Source organism: Pristiophorus japonicus, chromosome 8 (genome assembly GCF_044704955.1).
Source record: "Pristiophorus japonicus isolate sPriJap1 chromosome 8, sPriJap1.hap1, whole genome shotgun sequence".
NCBI classification, from domain to species: domain Eukaryota; kingdom Metazoa; phylum Chordata; class Chondrichthyes; family Pristiophoridae; genus Pristiophorus; species Pristiophorus japonicus.
The window spans coordinates 65,198,685-65,215,340 of record NC_091984.1 but is presented as its reverse complement, the minus strand read 5'-3'; the positions used below and the strand labels follow the sequence as shown (position 1 = coordinate 65,215,340).

Genomic DNA, 16,656 nt, shown 5'->3' with positions numbered 1-16,656 from the left:
CTCCAGTGAGCCAGTGCAGTCTTTGGCCGCGTGAGGAAAAGAGTGTTTGAAGACCAGGCCCTCAAAACTGTCACCAAGCTCGTGGTCTACAGGGCCGAAGTAATGCCCACCCTCCTGTATGGCTCAGAGACGTGGACCATTTACAGTAGACACCTCAAGTCGCTGGAGAAATACCACCAACGATGTCTCCACAAGATCCTACAAATCCCCTGGGAGGACAGACGCACCAACATTAGCGTCCTCGTCCAGGCCAACATCCCCATCATTGAAGCACTGACCACACTTGATCAGCTCTGCTGGGCAGGCCACATATTTCGCATGCCAGACACAAGACTCCCAAAGCAAGCGCTCTACTCGGAACTCGTCCACGGCAAACAAGTCAAAGGTGGGCAGTGGAAACGTTGCAAGGACACCTCAAAGCCTCCCTGATAAAGTGCGACAACCCCACTGACACCTGGGAGTTCCTAGCCAAAGACCGCCCTGAGTGGAGGAAATGCACCTGGGAGGGCGCTGAGCTCCTTGAGTCTCGTCGCCGAGAGCATGCAGAAATCAAGTGCAGACAGCGGAAGGAGCGTATGGCAAACCAGACTTCCCGCCCACCCTTTCCTTCAACCACTGTCTGTCCCACCTGTGACAAAGACTGTGGTTCTTGTATTGGACTGTAGAGCCATCAAAGAATTCATGTTAAGAGTGGAAGCAAGTCTTCCTTGATTCTGAGGGACTGCCTATGATGATGATGATGTCTATATAATTCTATGTAATTTCAGAACTAGTGGTCAAACAGAAGTAAGTTTACATATTTTTGAAATTCTGTTGCCAAATTGTGTACATTTTACACAATCATTAGTTGTATGGGGTTTTGGGGCCTTAATCATTTTTAAGTGTTTTTACTGCTCTAATTACATTATGCTGCTTCCAGATTAAAGAATGATAAGTGCTCAGAAGATGAGCAACAACAAACATGGAACACAGAGGTAACGATGTAATTATAATTAGCATTGTTTTTTTAAATTTATAGGGATAAACTATGGTGCAATACACCAGGAGCTCCTTATAATTATGTTGAAGTCATTCTACAAAATCTTGATGAAACTAGGAAATTTGTAAAAACAATTAATATTGAACCACTTAAGTATCAAGGATATGATTCTGCAGGTAGGACATTGTGATAATTTTTGCAACCGTTCAAGGTATTATGTTAGCAAAACGTGCATGTATATAACTATTTTAACACAGTAATTTATTTTTGCCATAAACACTTGAATATAGAAATTCTATGCCATTTTTTGTTGTGAAATTAGCCTAATTTGGGCAGGGGAGGAATTTATGACGGAAGCTGTTTCTACCAAGTTTTTGCCCTATTGACACACTTCAACAGTGGACACAGGTGCTTCTTCTGCTTGCACCCTCTCCATTGTGATGTCACATTTGGAGGCATGAAGCAGGCATACTTATCATACTACTGCCATTGGGCATCACAATGCCACATCTAAACAGCAATCCATCTAGGAGAAAATGATTGCTATTTAGAGAGCAGCATAATGAAGGACTAAAGAATGGATTTATTTTTTTCCTTCCAGGGCTTAGGCCAGACTGGCCTGCACCTGAAACCCCACTGGCTCCCAGGGCCCATTATTCAAGTGACCCTTTCTCCATGATTTGGGATAGGGTCAGGGCAAGAAAAATAGATACCGGTGGCAGTGCAGGGCTTCTGAAATATCCTTCCTTCAGCATTTTATCATCATCATAGGCGGTCCCTCGAACGAGGATGACTTGCTTCCACAAGAGTTCACAGATGTTTCAATGAAGGATCCGATGTTCCAGTCCTGAACTCCAATTGAGGGGGTGGAAGATGCTTGTGCGTGGATTTTTTGAAAGTGTGGTGACCGTTACACATCAGCCACCACACGGACTTGACAGAGCTAGGCCTTTATCCAGTGGCAAGGGTTAAACCAGGATGACTGGAGACCTGCTCTGCTGCATGGACCTACTGCGCACACATATCGCAGTATGGGCAGGCCCATGCTGTTTCTGAGCCCCGTATCTTCATTCGCTACACCTTCATCCACGATGTTCCAAGGCCCGGCACTCCAGCTCTATTTATAACTCCGACCTGCGGTGGTGTTCTCACACAGATCAAGGCAGCCCACAATGTTCTCGGACCTGGCGCTCCAGCTTCAGCATTTTATATGATTTACCACGATTTACAAAATAAATGTAATAACCCATCATAAGAACTTTCGAACAGAAAGTTGAAAATATTAATACTAAATGTTAAGAGGAGTAAGAACAGTTGAAACATGATTGGAAATAGCAAGAAGGTAGTTCAAAAGCTGCTTTGCCAGTTAGCTAGAGGATTAAACAGCAGGGCCTAGAAATTCGGCCGCACAACTCCAATTTTTGTGGGACCAACTCATCTACTAATATCCCAATTCGCTCGCATATGTCCGCCCGCAAGTGTACCACCTGCCATATTGGTGAAGGTAATAACATTGGCATCAGGAGTGCGCTCGGGAACATTTAAATGGAATAATAGTGTCCTGCGCTTCTTGGAGATCCCATTTTTCCATTTTTGAATGTCCCAGCGCTTCACTTGCCACGTGCTGAACTCACACAGCACAACGTGGTGCTTACCAGCAGTAAGACCCTTGACCAGCGATATTTAAAGGGATCATGCAGTACTTACAGCTGTTTAACTTTTTTTTAGGCTGTTCTATTACACTGGAAATTTCATCTTGTGTAAACCGAGAAAGATTTTGCTGATGTTGCACTGTTGTTGGCGGCCTCAAAAATAGTTTGGCTGTAGTCATGAATAGTTTTATAGGGCTGCCTTTGGGACGAAAGGACGAGAGGGAGCAGCAAATAAGATAGCACAGAGCAGGAACAGCTGCCAGAAGAAGGCGGAGGAGGAGGAGGCCACTGCGGAGGAGGCCATTCCCACAGCGGGTATTCATGGAGCGCTGCTGTTACATCAGGTTTACTCAGGAGCAATAACTTCACCAAGAAGGCCATCACCGAGCCAAGTCACCTTCTTGAGCTGAGGCTCTAGCCTCAAACCAGGACAGGGAGAGCACTGCCTGTGGCTGTCAAGGTCACTATAGTCCTCAACTTTTATGCCACGGGCTCCTTTCAGGCTGAACAGGTACCATACGCCACATCGCCCAGCTTGCAGTATACCAATGTATCAGGGAGGTCACCAAGGCCGTCTCCACCAGGAGGAACACCTACCTACATCAGCTTCTATGGACAGAGCGAACCAGGATGAGAGAGCACAACGCTTCACGTGCATGATGGGTTTCCCCAGCGTGCAATGTGCCATAGACTGCATGTTCCCTATCACCAGCCTTAAATCTTTAACAATCGAAAGGCATTCCACCCCATTAATGTGCAGCTGATTTGCAATCATAAGCAACAACAACAACTTACATTGATATAGCACGTTTAACGTGCCAATGTACTTCACAGGAGCATTGGCAGACAAAATTTGATACCAAGCCACGCAAGGAGAAACGACCAAATGCTTGGTCAAAAAAGTAGGTTTGAAGGAGCGTCTTAAAGGTGAAGGGAGAGATAGAAAGACAAAAAGCTTTAGAGATGGAATGCCAGAGTTTGAGGCCAAATAGCTGAACGAAATACTGGCAGTGGTGGCAGTTAAAATCAAGGATGCGCAAGAGGCCAGAATTGGAGGCGCGTGGAGTTCACGGAGGGTTGTAGAGCTGGAGGAGTTTACATACTGTACATTATTTTCGAAAAGCAGAGAGTGTAGAATGGAGCTGGCTGGGAATGGAGTGAGGTGGGAACAGATTGAAAACAATACTTCCAAAATTGGAATTTGGCTAGAGAGAAAATTCAGTGGTGAGTAGGGATCCATAGCTCAGAAGTTCTATTATTCTTTTGTGGTTTTTTTCCCTCTTTAACTGAACAACAACTTGCATTTATATTGTTATGTATGTAATTACCATGTCTAACCACCAGAGGGCTTATCCCCAGAGTCCCAAGTGATCCCACAATCTCTTGGGAGCACCTGTATATAAGGAGGCCTCACAGGCTGGAGAAGCAATCTGAGATCTGCAATAAAGGACTACGGTCACACTTAATTTGAGCTTGCAGTATCTAGTCTGACTCTTTGTCCAAGACGTAACAACTGCCGATGAGATACAGATGACGAACCCCACCGCAACAATGCAGAGAACTTTGGGCATCCTGGAGAAACTTTCGGAGAGAAATGATTGGGAAACCTTCGTGGAGCGACTTGACCAATACTTCGTGGCCAACGAGCTGGAAGGAGAAGTGAATGCTGCCAAACGAAGGGCAATCCTCCTCACCATTTGCGGAGCATCAACGTATGGCCTCATGAAAAACCTGCTCGTTCCAGCAAAACCCACAGACAAGTCGTATGATGAGTTGTGCACACTGGTCTGGGAGCATATAAACCCGAAGGAGAGCGTTCTGATGGCAAGGTATTGGTTCTACACATACAAGAGGTCTGAAGGTCAGGAAGTGGCGAGCTACGTCGCTGAGCTTAAGGCGCCTTGTAGGACATTGCGAATTTGAAGGACACTTGGAGCATATGCTTAGGGACTTCTTTGTACTTGGCATTGGCCATGAAGTAAAACTTTGCAAACTTTTGACGGTAGAGACCCCAACCTTGAGTAAAGCCATAGCGATAGCCCAGGCGTTCATCTCCATCAGTGACAATACCAAACAAATTTCTCAGCACACTAATGCTGCTGCAAGTACTGTGAACAAAGTAACGTTGTTTTCGAATCGAAATGTACATGGTAGGACTTACCGTATATACTCGCGTATCATGCGACTTTTGAAGACCTAAATTGTAACCTAAATTTGGGGGGTCGCATGATACGCGAGATACAAAATTTGCGGGTGTGAAGTGCTGGCCAAGATTAGGCTGTTAAGCAGACCGTATCCACGCTGAATCTTGGCAGATATCTCCTGGGCTGGATTGCAGCCTCTATTGTTGCTTGTACTGTATCTTTGCTGTGGTCTAGAGATCGCCACCCACAACTCCCTCTGAAGTTTGCTGCATTATTAGAGGCTCCATCTATCTCAGCCCATGCTTCTTTTACCCGCAAACACAGTAGAGGCTGTGGCTGAACGACGCTAGTCAAGCCAGCTGGAATGATTGCTGTATCGGTGTTCGATTCGCGAACAGCTTTCACAGCAGAATCCACTCGATGTTTCATGTTAAGGTCTGTATTCGATCTCAAAAAAGTGACTCGCATGATACATGAGATATATGATAAAATCATGTTTTGGGGACGAAAATTTAGGGGTCGCATGATACGCGAGATCGCAGGATACGCGAGTATATACGGTATACGCCTGTAGCTGCATGTCCGCAGATGACTCAGAGTCCACCAACAAGGGTGGTGAATACAAGGCAATTAACACCTTGTTGGCGCTGCGGGGGTGATCATCGATTCCATTCATGCCGCTTCAAAGGATACGTTTGCAAGGGCTGTGGAACAATGGGACACCTCCAACGCATGTGCAGGTGAGCTGTAAACCCTGCTAATCCTGCAAACCACCATGTAGCAGAGGAGGACAGATTCACAGTGGATCATGACGAACCAGAGCCTCAGACCGAGGAGGCAGAGGTATATGGGGTGCACACATTTACCACAAAGTGTCCCCCGATCATGCTGAAGGTTGAATTAAATGGACTCCCAGTGTCCATGGAGCTGGACACGGGCGCAAACCAGTCCATAATGAGTAAAAAGACTTTCGATAAGTTGTGGTGCAACAAGGCTTCAAGGCCATTCCTGACTCCCATTCGTACCAAACTCAGAATGTACACAAAATAACTGATTCCCGTAATTGGCAGTGCTACTGTTAAGGTCTCCAACAATGGAGCGGTACATGATTTACCACTCTGGGTGGTACCGGGTGATAGCCTCACGCTGTTCGGCAGAAGCTGGCTGGGAAAGATACGCTGGAACTGGGACGACGTCCGAGCGCTTTCGTCCATCGACGACACCTAATGTGCCCAGGTCCTATGCAAGTTCCCCTCGTTGTTTGAACCAGCATCGGGAAGTTCCAAGGAGCAAAAGTGCAGATCCATTTGATTCCGGGGTCGCGACCCATCCATCACAAGACGAGAACGGTACCTTACATGATGAGAGAGAGGGTGGAGATCGAGCTGGACAGGCTGCAACGAGAGGGCATCATTTCGCCGATCGAATTCAATGAGTGGGCCAGTCCGATCGTTCTAGTCCTCAAGGGAGACGGCACCGTCAGAATCTGTGGTGATTACAAAGTAACTATCAATCGTTTCTCGCTGCAGGATCAATACCTGCTACCAAAGGCAGGCAACCTATTTGCGATGCTGGCGGAAGGGAAAACGTTCACGAAGCTGGACTTGACCTCGGCCTACATAACGCAAGAGCAGCAGGAATCTTCGAACGGCCTCACCTGCATCAACACGCACAAAGGAGTTCGTTTATAACAGATGCCCGATTGGGATTTGATCGACCGTGGCGATATTCCAGAGGAACATGGAAAGCTTGCTGAAGTCGGTCCCGCGCACCGTGGTCTTCCAGGACGACATCTTGGTCACAGGTTGGGAAACATCAAGCACCTGCAGAACCTGGAGGAGATTCTTAGTTGGCTTAATCGTGTGGGGCTCAGGCTAAAACGCTCAAAGTGCGTTTTCCTGGTGCCTGAAGTGGAGAAGAATCGCAGTGGATGGCATCAGGCCCACCGATTCGAAGACAGAGACAATCAAGAACGCACCGAGACCACAGAACGTGACGGAGCTGTGGTCATTTCTAGGACTCCTGAACTATTTTGACAATTTCTTACCCGGTCTTACCACATTGTTAGAACCCTTGCACTCTTTACTGCGTAAAGGAGATGAACGGGCATGGGGTAAAAGCCAAGAAAATGCCTTTGAGAAAGCTCGGAAGCTGTTAATGTTCAAACAAATTGCTTGTGTTGTATGATCCATGTAAATGTTTGGTACTAGCATGTGATGCGTCGTCGTACGGGGTCGGGTGTGTATTGCAACAAGCTAATGAATTTGGGAAATTGCGACCGGTTGCTTATGCATCCAGAAGTCTGTCTAAGGCCGGGAGGGCCTACAATATGATCGAAAAAGAAGTGTTAGCGTGTGTTTATGGGGTAAAGAAAATGCATCAATATCTGTTCGGGCTCAAATTTGAATTGGAAATTGACCATAAGCCGCTTATATCCCTCTTTTCTGAAAGTAAGGGGATAAATACGAATGCATCGGCCCACATCCAGAGATGGGCGCTCACGTTGTCAGCATGCAACTATGCCATCCGCCACAGTCGAGGCACAGAAAACTGCCAATGCTCTCAGTAGACTACCATTGCCCACCAAAGGAGTGGAGATGGCACAGCCTGCAGACTTAGTTATGGCAATGGAAACATTCGAAAGTGAGCAATCACCTGTTACCGCCCGACAGATTAAAACCTGGACGAGCCAGGACCCCTTACTGTCCTTAGTAAAAAAAACTGAGTGCTCCACGGGAGTTGATCTAGTGTCCCGTTAGAGATGCAGTAAGAAATAAAGCCATACCAGCGGCGCAAAGATGAAATGTCCATACAGGCAGACTGCCTCCTATGGGGTAATCGGGTAGTTGTGCCAAAAAAGGGCAGGGACACTTTCATTAGTGACCTCCACAGTACCCACCCAGGCATTGTAATGATGAAAGCGATAGCCAGATCCCACGTGTGGTGGCCCGGTATCGATGCAGACTTAAGAGTCCTGCGTGCACAAATTAATACATGTTCCCAGTTAAGCAATGCACCGAGGGAGACGCCACTAAGTTTAAAATGGTCTTGGCCCTCAAAACCGTGGCCTAGGGTTCATGTCGACTATGCAGGCCCATTTTTAGGAAAAATGTTTTTAGTGGTTGTAGATGCGTATTCCAAATGTATTGAATGTGTGATAATGTCGGCAAGCATGTCCGCTGCCACCATTGAAAACCTACAGGCCATGTTTGCCACACACGGCCTGCCTGATGTCCTTGTAACTGACAATGGGACGTGCTTTACCAGTGAAAAATTCAAGGAATTCATGGGGTCAAAAATTTCATGTCTGCCCCGTTTAAGCCAGCGTCCAACAGTCAGGCAGAACGAACAGTTCAAAGAAACAAGCAGAGCTTGAAAAGGGTAACTAAAGGCTCACTGCAGATTTGGTTATCCCGAGTCCTGCTTAGTTACCACACAAGACCCCATTCGCTCACTGGGGTCCCTCCACTGAACTGCTCATGAAAAGGGCACTTAAGACAAGGCTCTTGTTAATCCACCCTGGTCTACACGAACAGGTAGAGAGCAAGCGGCTTCAACAGAACACATATCATGATCGCGCAAATGTGTCACGCGAAATTGAAGTAAATGATCCTGTATTTGTGTTGAACTATGGACAAGGTCCCAAGTGGATTGCTGGCACTGTTTTGGCCAAAGTGGGGAGTAGAAACATAGAAAATAGGTGCAGGAGTAGGCCATTCGGCCCTTCGAGCCTGCACCACCATTCAATAAGATCATGGCTGATCATTCACCTCAGTACCCCTTTCCTGCTTTCTCTCCATATCCCTTGATCCCTTTAGCCGTAAGGGCCATATCTAACTCTCTCTTGAATATATCCAATGAACTGGCATCAACAACTCTCTGCGGTAGGGAATTCCACAGGTTAACAACTCTCTGAGTGAAGAAGTTTCTCCTCATCTCAGTCCTAAATGGCTTACCCTTTATCAGAATTTTATATGTTTCTATGAGATCCCCTCTCATCCTTCTAAACTCTAGTGAATACAGGCCCAGTCGATCCAGTCTCTCCTCATATGTCAGTCCTGCCATCCCGGGAATCAGTCTGGTGAACCTTCGTTGCACTCCCTCAATAGCAAGAATGTCCTACCTCAGATTAGGAGACCAAAACTGAACACAATATTCCATTGAGGCCTCACCTAGGCCCTTGTACAACTGCAGTAAGACCTCCCTGCTCCTATACTCAAATCCCCTAGCTATGAAGGCTAACATGCCATTTGCATTCTTCACCGCCTGCTGTATCTGCATGCCAACTTTCAATGACTGATGTACCATGACACCCAGGTCTCGTTGCACCTCCCCTTTTCCTAATCTGCCGCCATTCAGATAATATTCTGCCTTCGTGTTTTTGCCACCAATGTGGATAACCTCACATTTGCCGACTTTATACAGCATCTGCCATGCGTTTGCCCACTCACCTAACCTTTTCAAGTCACCCTGCAGCCTCTTGGCGTCCTCCTCACAGCTCACACCATCACCCAGCTTAATGTCATTTGGAAACTTGGAGATATTACACTCAATTCCTTCATCTAAATCATTAATGTATATTGTAAATAGCTGGGGCCCCAGCACTGGGCCCGACGGTACCCCACTAGTCACTTCCTGCCATTCTGAAAAGGACCCGTTTATCCCGACTCTCTGCTTCCTGTCTGCCAACCTGTTCTTTATCCACGTCAGTACATTACTCCCAATACCATGTGCTTAACGTTTTCATACCAATCTCTTGTGTGGGACCTTGTCAAAAGCCTTTTGAAAGTTAAAATACACCTCATCCATTGGTTCTCCCTTGTACACTCTACCAGTTACATCCTCAAAATTCTAGAAGATTTGTCAAGCATGATTTCCCTTTCATAAATCCCTGCTGACTTGGACCGATCCTTCACTGCTTTCCAAATGCGCTGCTATTTCATCTTTTAAAAATTGATTCCAACATTTTCCCCACTACTGATGTCAGGCTAACCGCTCTATAATTACCCGTTTTCTCTCTCCCTCCTTTCTTAAAAAGTGGTGTTACATTAGTTTAACCTCCAGTCCATAGGATCTGATCCAGAGTCGATAGACTGTTGGAAAATGATCACCTATGCATCCACTATTTCTAGGGCCACTTCCTTAAGTATTCTGGGATGCAGATTTATCAGGCCCCGGGGATTTATTCGCCTTCAATCCCATCAATTTCCCAAACACAATTTCCCGCCTAATAAGTATTTCCTTCAGTTCTTTCTTCGCACGAGACCCTCGGTCCCCTAGTATTTCCGGAAGGTTATTTGTGTCTTCCTTCGTGAAGACAGAACCAAAGTATTTGTTCAACTGGTCTGCCATTTCTTTGTTCCCCATTATAAATTCACCTGAATCTGACTGCAAGGGACCTACATTTGTTTTCACTAATCTTTTTCTCTTCACATATCTATAGAAGCTTTTGCAGTCAGTTTTTATGTTCCTTGCAAGCTTACTCTCGTACTCTATTTTCCCCCTCCTAATTAAACCCTTTGTCCTCCTATGCTGAATTATAAAATTCTCCCAGTCTTCAGGTTTGCTGCTTTTTCTGGCCAATTTATATGCCTCTTCCTTGGATTTAACACTATCCTTAATTTCCCTTGTTAGCCACGGTTGAGCCACCTTCCCCATTTTATTTTTATTCCAGACAGGGATGTACAATTGTTGAAGTTCATCCATGTGATCTTTAAATGTTTGCCATTGCCTGTCCACCGTCAACCCTTTAAGTATCACTCGCCAGTCTATTCTAGCCAATTCACGTCTCATACCATCAAAGTTACCTTTCCTTAAGTTCAAGACCCTAGTCTCTGAATTAACTGTGTCACTCTCCATCTTAATAAAGAATTCTACCATATTATGGTCACTCTTCCCCAAGAGGCCTCGCACAACAAGATTGCTAATTAGTCCTTTTCCATTACACATCACCCAGTCTAGGATGGCCAGCCCTCTAGTTGGTTCCTCGACATATTGGTCTAGAAAACCATCCCTAATACACTAAAGGAAATCCTCCTCCACCGCATTGCTACCAGTTTGGTTAGCCTAACCTTTATGTAGATTAAAGTCGCCCATGATAACAGCTGTACCTTTATTGCACGCATCCCTAATTTCTTCTTTGATGCTGTCCCCAACCTCACTACTACTGTTTGGTGGTCTGTACACAACTCCCACGAGCGTTTTCTGCCCTTTGGTATTCCATAGCTCCACCCATACTGATTCCACATCATCCAAGCTAATGTCCTTTCTTACTATTGCATTAATTTCCTCTTTAATCAACAACGCTAGCCCACCTCCTTTTCCTTTCTGTCTATCCTTCCTGAATGTTGAATACCCCTGGATGTTGAGTACCCAGCCTTGGTCACCCTGGAGCCATGTCTCCGTGATGCCAATTACATCATATTCATTACTTGCTGCCTGCGCAGTTAATTCGTCCACCTTATTCCGAATACTCCTCGCATTGAGGCACAGAGCCTTCAGGCTTGTCTTTTTAACACACTTTGTCCCTTTAGAATTTTGTTGTAATGTGGCCCTTTTTGCTTTTTCCCTTGGGTTTCTCTGCCCTCCACTTTTACTTTTCTTCTTTCTATCTTTTCTTTTTGCCCCTATTCTACTTCCCTCTGTCTCCCTGCATATGTTTCCATCCTCCTGCTATATTAGTTTCACCCATTCCCAACAGCACTAGCAAACACTCCCCCTAGGACATTGATTCCGATCCTGTCCAGGTGCAGTCCATCCGGTTTGTACTGGTCCCACCTCCCCCAGAACCAGTTCCAATGTCCCAGGAATTTGAATCCCTCCCTTCTGCACCACTCCTCAAGCCACGTATTCATCTGAGCTATCCTGCTATTCCTACTCTGACTAGCACATGGCACTGGTAGCAATCCTGAGATTACTACCTTTGAGGTCCTACTTTTTAATTTAGCTCCTAGCTCCCTGAATTCGTCTTGTAGGAGCTCATCCTGTTTTTTTTACCTATATCATTGGTACCTATATGCACCACGACAACTGGCTGTTCACCCTCCCCCTTCAAAATGTCCTGCACCCGCTCCGAGACATCCTTGACCCTTGCACCAGGGAGGCAACATACCATCCTGGAGTCTCGATTGCGGCTGCAGAAATGTCTATCTATTCCCCTTACAATCGAATCCCCTACCACTATAGCTCTCCCACTGTTTTTCCTGCCTCCTGTGCAGCAGAGCCACCCACGGTGCCATGAACTTGGCTGCTGCTGCTCTCCCCTGATGAGTCATCTCCCTCAACATTACCCAAAGCGGTGTATCTCTTTTGCAGGGGGATGACCGCACGGGACCCCTGCATTACCTTCCTTGCACTGCTCTTTCTGTTGGTCACCCATCCCCTATCTGGCTGTGTAACCTTTACATGCGGAGTGACCAACTCACTAAACATGCTATTCACGACATCCTCAATATCGCAGATGCTCCAGAGTGAATCCACCTGCAGCTCCAGTGCCGCAGTGTAGTCTGTCAGGAGCTGCAATCGGATACACTTCCTGCACATGTCGTCAGGGACACTGGGAGCGTCCCTGACTTCTCACATAGCACACGAGGAGCATGACACGTGTCCGAGTTCTCCTGCCATGACTTAACCCCTAGATTAACTTAATTTGGCAACAACACTGATAAAGGTTACCTACTGATAAAGGAAAAGAAAAAGGAAAACTATTCACCAATCACCAGCCAGTCACTTACCCCCTTGGCTGTGACATCACCCTTCGATTTCTTTCTACTTTTTTTACTTTCTCTCCCTGTAGCTGCACCAGCTGGCCCCTCGACTCACCACGCTGCTCCCTCCAACTGATGGGCCTTTTGTTAGCCTCCTGGATCTCCCGTTCCGCCTCCCAACTCACCATGCTGCTCTCTCCGACTGATGGGCCTTTTGTTAGCCTCCTGGATCTCCCGTTCCGCCTCCCGACTCACCACGCTGCTCCCTCTGACTGATGGGCCTTTTGTAGGCCTCCTGGATCTCCTGCTGCGCCTCCCGACTCACCATGCTGCTCCCTCCAACTGATGGGCCTTTTGTAGGCCTCCTGGTCAAACTCGCAAATGGACTCACCTGCAGAAAACACCTGGACCAAACCAAACTTAGATTTACGGACTATCCACAACAACCCACAATAGACTCCACCTTTTTCGACCCTCCAACACACACACAAGTGGCAACCGACCCAGCGATTGACGACGAAGCAGAACCCATCACCCACAATAGCCCATCAAGGCTTACTACCCCCAGCATCCAGCAAGGCCAGCTGCGCAGCAGGCCAGCGAAGGCCCAACAAACGACTCACCAACACCAGCATTTGCACCGAGATGATCAACCAGGGAAAGGAAGGCCCCAGATCGACTCACATTGTAAATAGTTACACTATTGAAGTGTTGTTATGTATGTAAACCTGTAATTACCATGTCGAACCACCAGAGGGTTTATCCCCTGGAGTCCCAAGGAATCCCAAAATCCCTTGGGAACACCTGTATATAAGGAGGCCTCACAGGCTGGAGAGGCACTCTGAGATCTGCAATAAAGGACTGCGGTCACACTTACTTTGAGCTTGCAGTATCTAGTCTGAGTCTTTATCCAAGACGTAACATATATAGTGCCTTTAATGTAGATAAACATCCCAAGGCATGTCACAGGATCAGACAAAAATGGACAATGAGCCAAAGCAGGAGATATTTGGAGGAGTAACTAAACGTTTGGTTAAAGAGGATGGGTTCTAAATCGGCTATTAAAAAAGGAGAGGGAGGTGTAAAGGTTTAGGGAAGAAATTCTCGAAGTAAGGAAAGAAAGACTTGCATTTATATAGCGCCTTTCACCACCACCGGATATCCCAAAGCGTTTTACAGCCAACGAAGTACTTTTTGAAGTGTAGTCTCTTGCAACGTAAGAAACACGACAGCCAATTATTTGCAGCCAGCTCCCACAGCAACGTGATAATGACCAGATAATCTGTTTTTTAGTGATGTTGATTTAGGGATAAATATTTGCTAGGACACCGAGGATAACTCCCCTGCTCTTTCTTGAAATAGTGCCATAGGATTTTTTATGTCCACCTGAAAGAGCAGACAGGGCCCCAGTTTAACATCTCACCTGAAAGACGGCACCTCGACATTGCAGCACTCCATCAGTACTGCACTGGAGTGTCAGCCTAGATTTTTATGCTCAAGTCTCTGAAGTGGGACAGCTGACACAATTTGCTGATGGCTGAAGGTGTAGCCACCAATAGTGGGGTGAAGGGAGTGGAGGATGCACAAGAGGAAGGAATGTAGAGATCTCAGGATAATAGGACTGGCGAAAGCTACAGTGATAGGGAGAGTCAAGGCACAAAGATATTTAAACACAAGGATGAGAATTTTAATTTTGAGGCATTGGGGAGCCAGGAGACAATGTCGGTTACAAGGATGATGAGGACTTGGTGAAGAATATAGGCAGCAGAGTTTTGGTTGAGCTGAAGTTTATGGAGGGTGAAGGACGGGAGGCCAGCTAGAAGAGCATTGAAAGAATCAAATCTTGAGGAGACAAAGACATGTATGAGGGTTTCAGCAACAGATGGGTAGAAGCGGGGTGGAGGCAGGAGATGAAAATAGACGATCCTTGTAATGTAGAGGAATATTGGTTTGGAAGCTCAGCTAGGGGTCAAATAGGAAGCCAAGGCTGCGGACAGTCTGGCTCAACCTGACTGGTGATGGGAGGAGGATAAGGACATCAAAGGTGGAAGTGAAGGAGTGGTTCAGATCATCAACTGTGGAAATATCATGGCACATTAAGGGTCAAAGGCTAGATAATTGGGAGTTCAGTTGTTTATGAGTTTGGGGAGAGTTCATTATGGGATGCATGCAGAACGAAATGGGTTGGAAGGTGTTGTGGGTGGTGAGGGATACACAAACTGGTTGGAGATAGCCTTATCTGTGATCAATATCTGTGATCAAGATAATGGATGTAGATAAACCACCTTAGATAGGAAGATCGAGAGGTGGGCTGTGATTATGAGGTGGATATTTTATATGGAGAGAGACGTTGAGAGAGGAAACATAAGCAGTGAAATCAGAGGAGAGGGGGTAAGGTGAGCTGAAATGTATATTGAAATCATTGAGAGTGAAGAGTAACTCAGTGTAGAGTTTGAGGGAGGACAGGAAAGAGGATATCTTGGTGAGAAACACAGTGGGGCTTGGGGATGGGGTAGCGAATGAGGATTTTAAAAGGGAGCCGAGAGACATGAAGCAAGGTGAGTTGCTCAAAGTAGAAGGTACCAGAGGAGTAGAGGGAAAGAGACACCAAGATGTCACACTACCACAACGGTAGTTTGGCTGTGGGGCAAGTGGTGGAAAGTATAGCTAGGCGGGAATATTTCAGTTAGGTGCTTGGTGTTGCCACCCATGAGCCAAGTTTCTATTAAAGCCATGATGTCAGTGCAGTCACCCACAATAAGGCCACGGATAACAAGGGCCTTGTTCATGAGTAAATAGGCATGCTGGAGCAAAATGTGGCGAGGGGCACTTGATCCGCTGGCAAAGTCCAAGGGGATAATGGTGGGAGCAGTATGCGAAGGAAGGTAACAAAATTAGTTCCCAGCAGGGCCACTGGGCAGGAAGGTTAATGGGCAGGAGGCTGGGACATTGGATTTGCTGCTGGTAAGGGGACCTCAATGGACCCTCAGGAGAATTGCTAAGAGAAGCACAGAGGGGAGCTGTGGGCTTATCCAAAGAGGATTGAAGCCTGGGACAGTGGCGGAGGAGCAGTAATGCGGAGGAGTAGTGATATGTTGGGGTAGTGATTATGGGGGCAAAGTACCAGAGGGGATAAATAAACGGTGGCATTACTAAATGGCAGAAGAGATAGAAGAGAACGGCCCAAGAGAAGTTAAGAGAAGAACAAGTAATGGGTTTGGGTCCAGAGCATCAGCCAAAATGTGCAGATGAATGGACATGGCAAATTCAGGTTATAGAGGCACAGCAAAGATTAGGAGAAACATGTCCTGGTTGTAAATAGAGGATAGGGAGACGACAATAAGAGAGAGTCCAAAGTTAAAGCCTGAGGTCTTGTGGTGAGATGAAGTTGACTTATACAAAGGGTGGAATCAGCTTGGAGCATTGACAAACCAATGCCCTGGTTCAGAGACCAACATTAGCGTTCCCGACCAGGCCAACATCCCCAGCATTGAAGCACTGACCACACTTGATCAGCTCTGCTGGGCAGGCCATATCGTTCGCATGCCAGACACGAGACTCCCAAAGCAAGCGCTCTACTCTGAACTTCTTCACTACAAACGAGCCAAAGGTGAGCAGAGGAAACGTTACAGGAACACCCTCAAAGCCTCCCTGATAAAGTGCAACATCCCCACTGACATCTGGGAGTCCCTGGCCAAAGATCGCCCTAAGTGGAGGAAATGCATCCGGGAGGGCGCCGAGAGCATGCAGAAATCAAGCACAGGCAGCGGAAAGAGCGCGCGGCATACCAGTCCCACCCACTCTTTGCCTCACCAACTATCTGTCCCACCTGTGACAGGGACTGTGGCTCTTGTATTGGACTGATCAGCCATCTAAGGACTCATTTTAAGAGTGGAAGCAAGTCTTCCTCGATTCCAAGGAACTGCCTATGATGATGATGATGATGGGGTTCGGAGATAGTTGTGAAGAATGAATGAGTCCAGGAGCTGTTTGAAGGGCACAATATGGCCCAAGTTTCCACATGATAAAAAACGGGCGCCCCTCCGAGCTGGGCGCCCGTTTTTCGCGCCTAAAACGGCGCCAGAAAAAAACGAGCAATTCTGGAGCGTTCTGCAGCTCCTTGTCTGCTTGGCGCGGCGCCCAGGGGGGCGGAGCCTACACTCGCGCCGATTTTG

At 46.8% G+C, this 16,656-nt stretch overlaps 1 protein-coding gene across 9 annotated transcripts in view; it reads left to right on the top strand.

The window, feature by feature from the left end:
• LOC139268562 (uncharacterized) overlaps positions 1–16,656 on the top strand; it is a 612,984-nt gene that overhangs the window by 439,311 nt on the left and 157,017 nt on the right. For all 9 annotated transcript variants that reach the window (XM_070886894.1, XM_070886891.1, XM_070886893.1 and 6 more), the window contains one exon: positions 1,019–1,155. In XM_070886894.1, the coding sequence (XP_070742995.1) occupies positions 1,019–1,155 (137 nt within the window). The remainder of the gene's footprint in view (positions 1–1,018; positions 1,156–16,656) is intronic.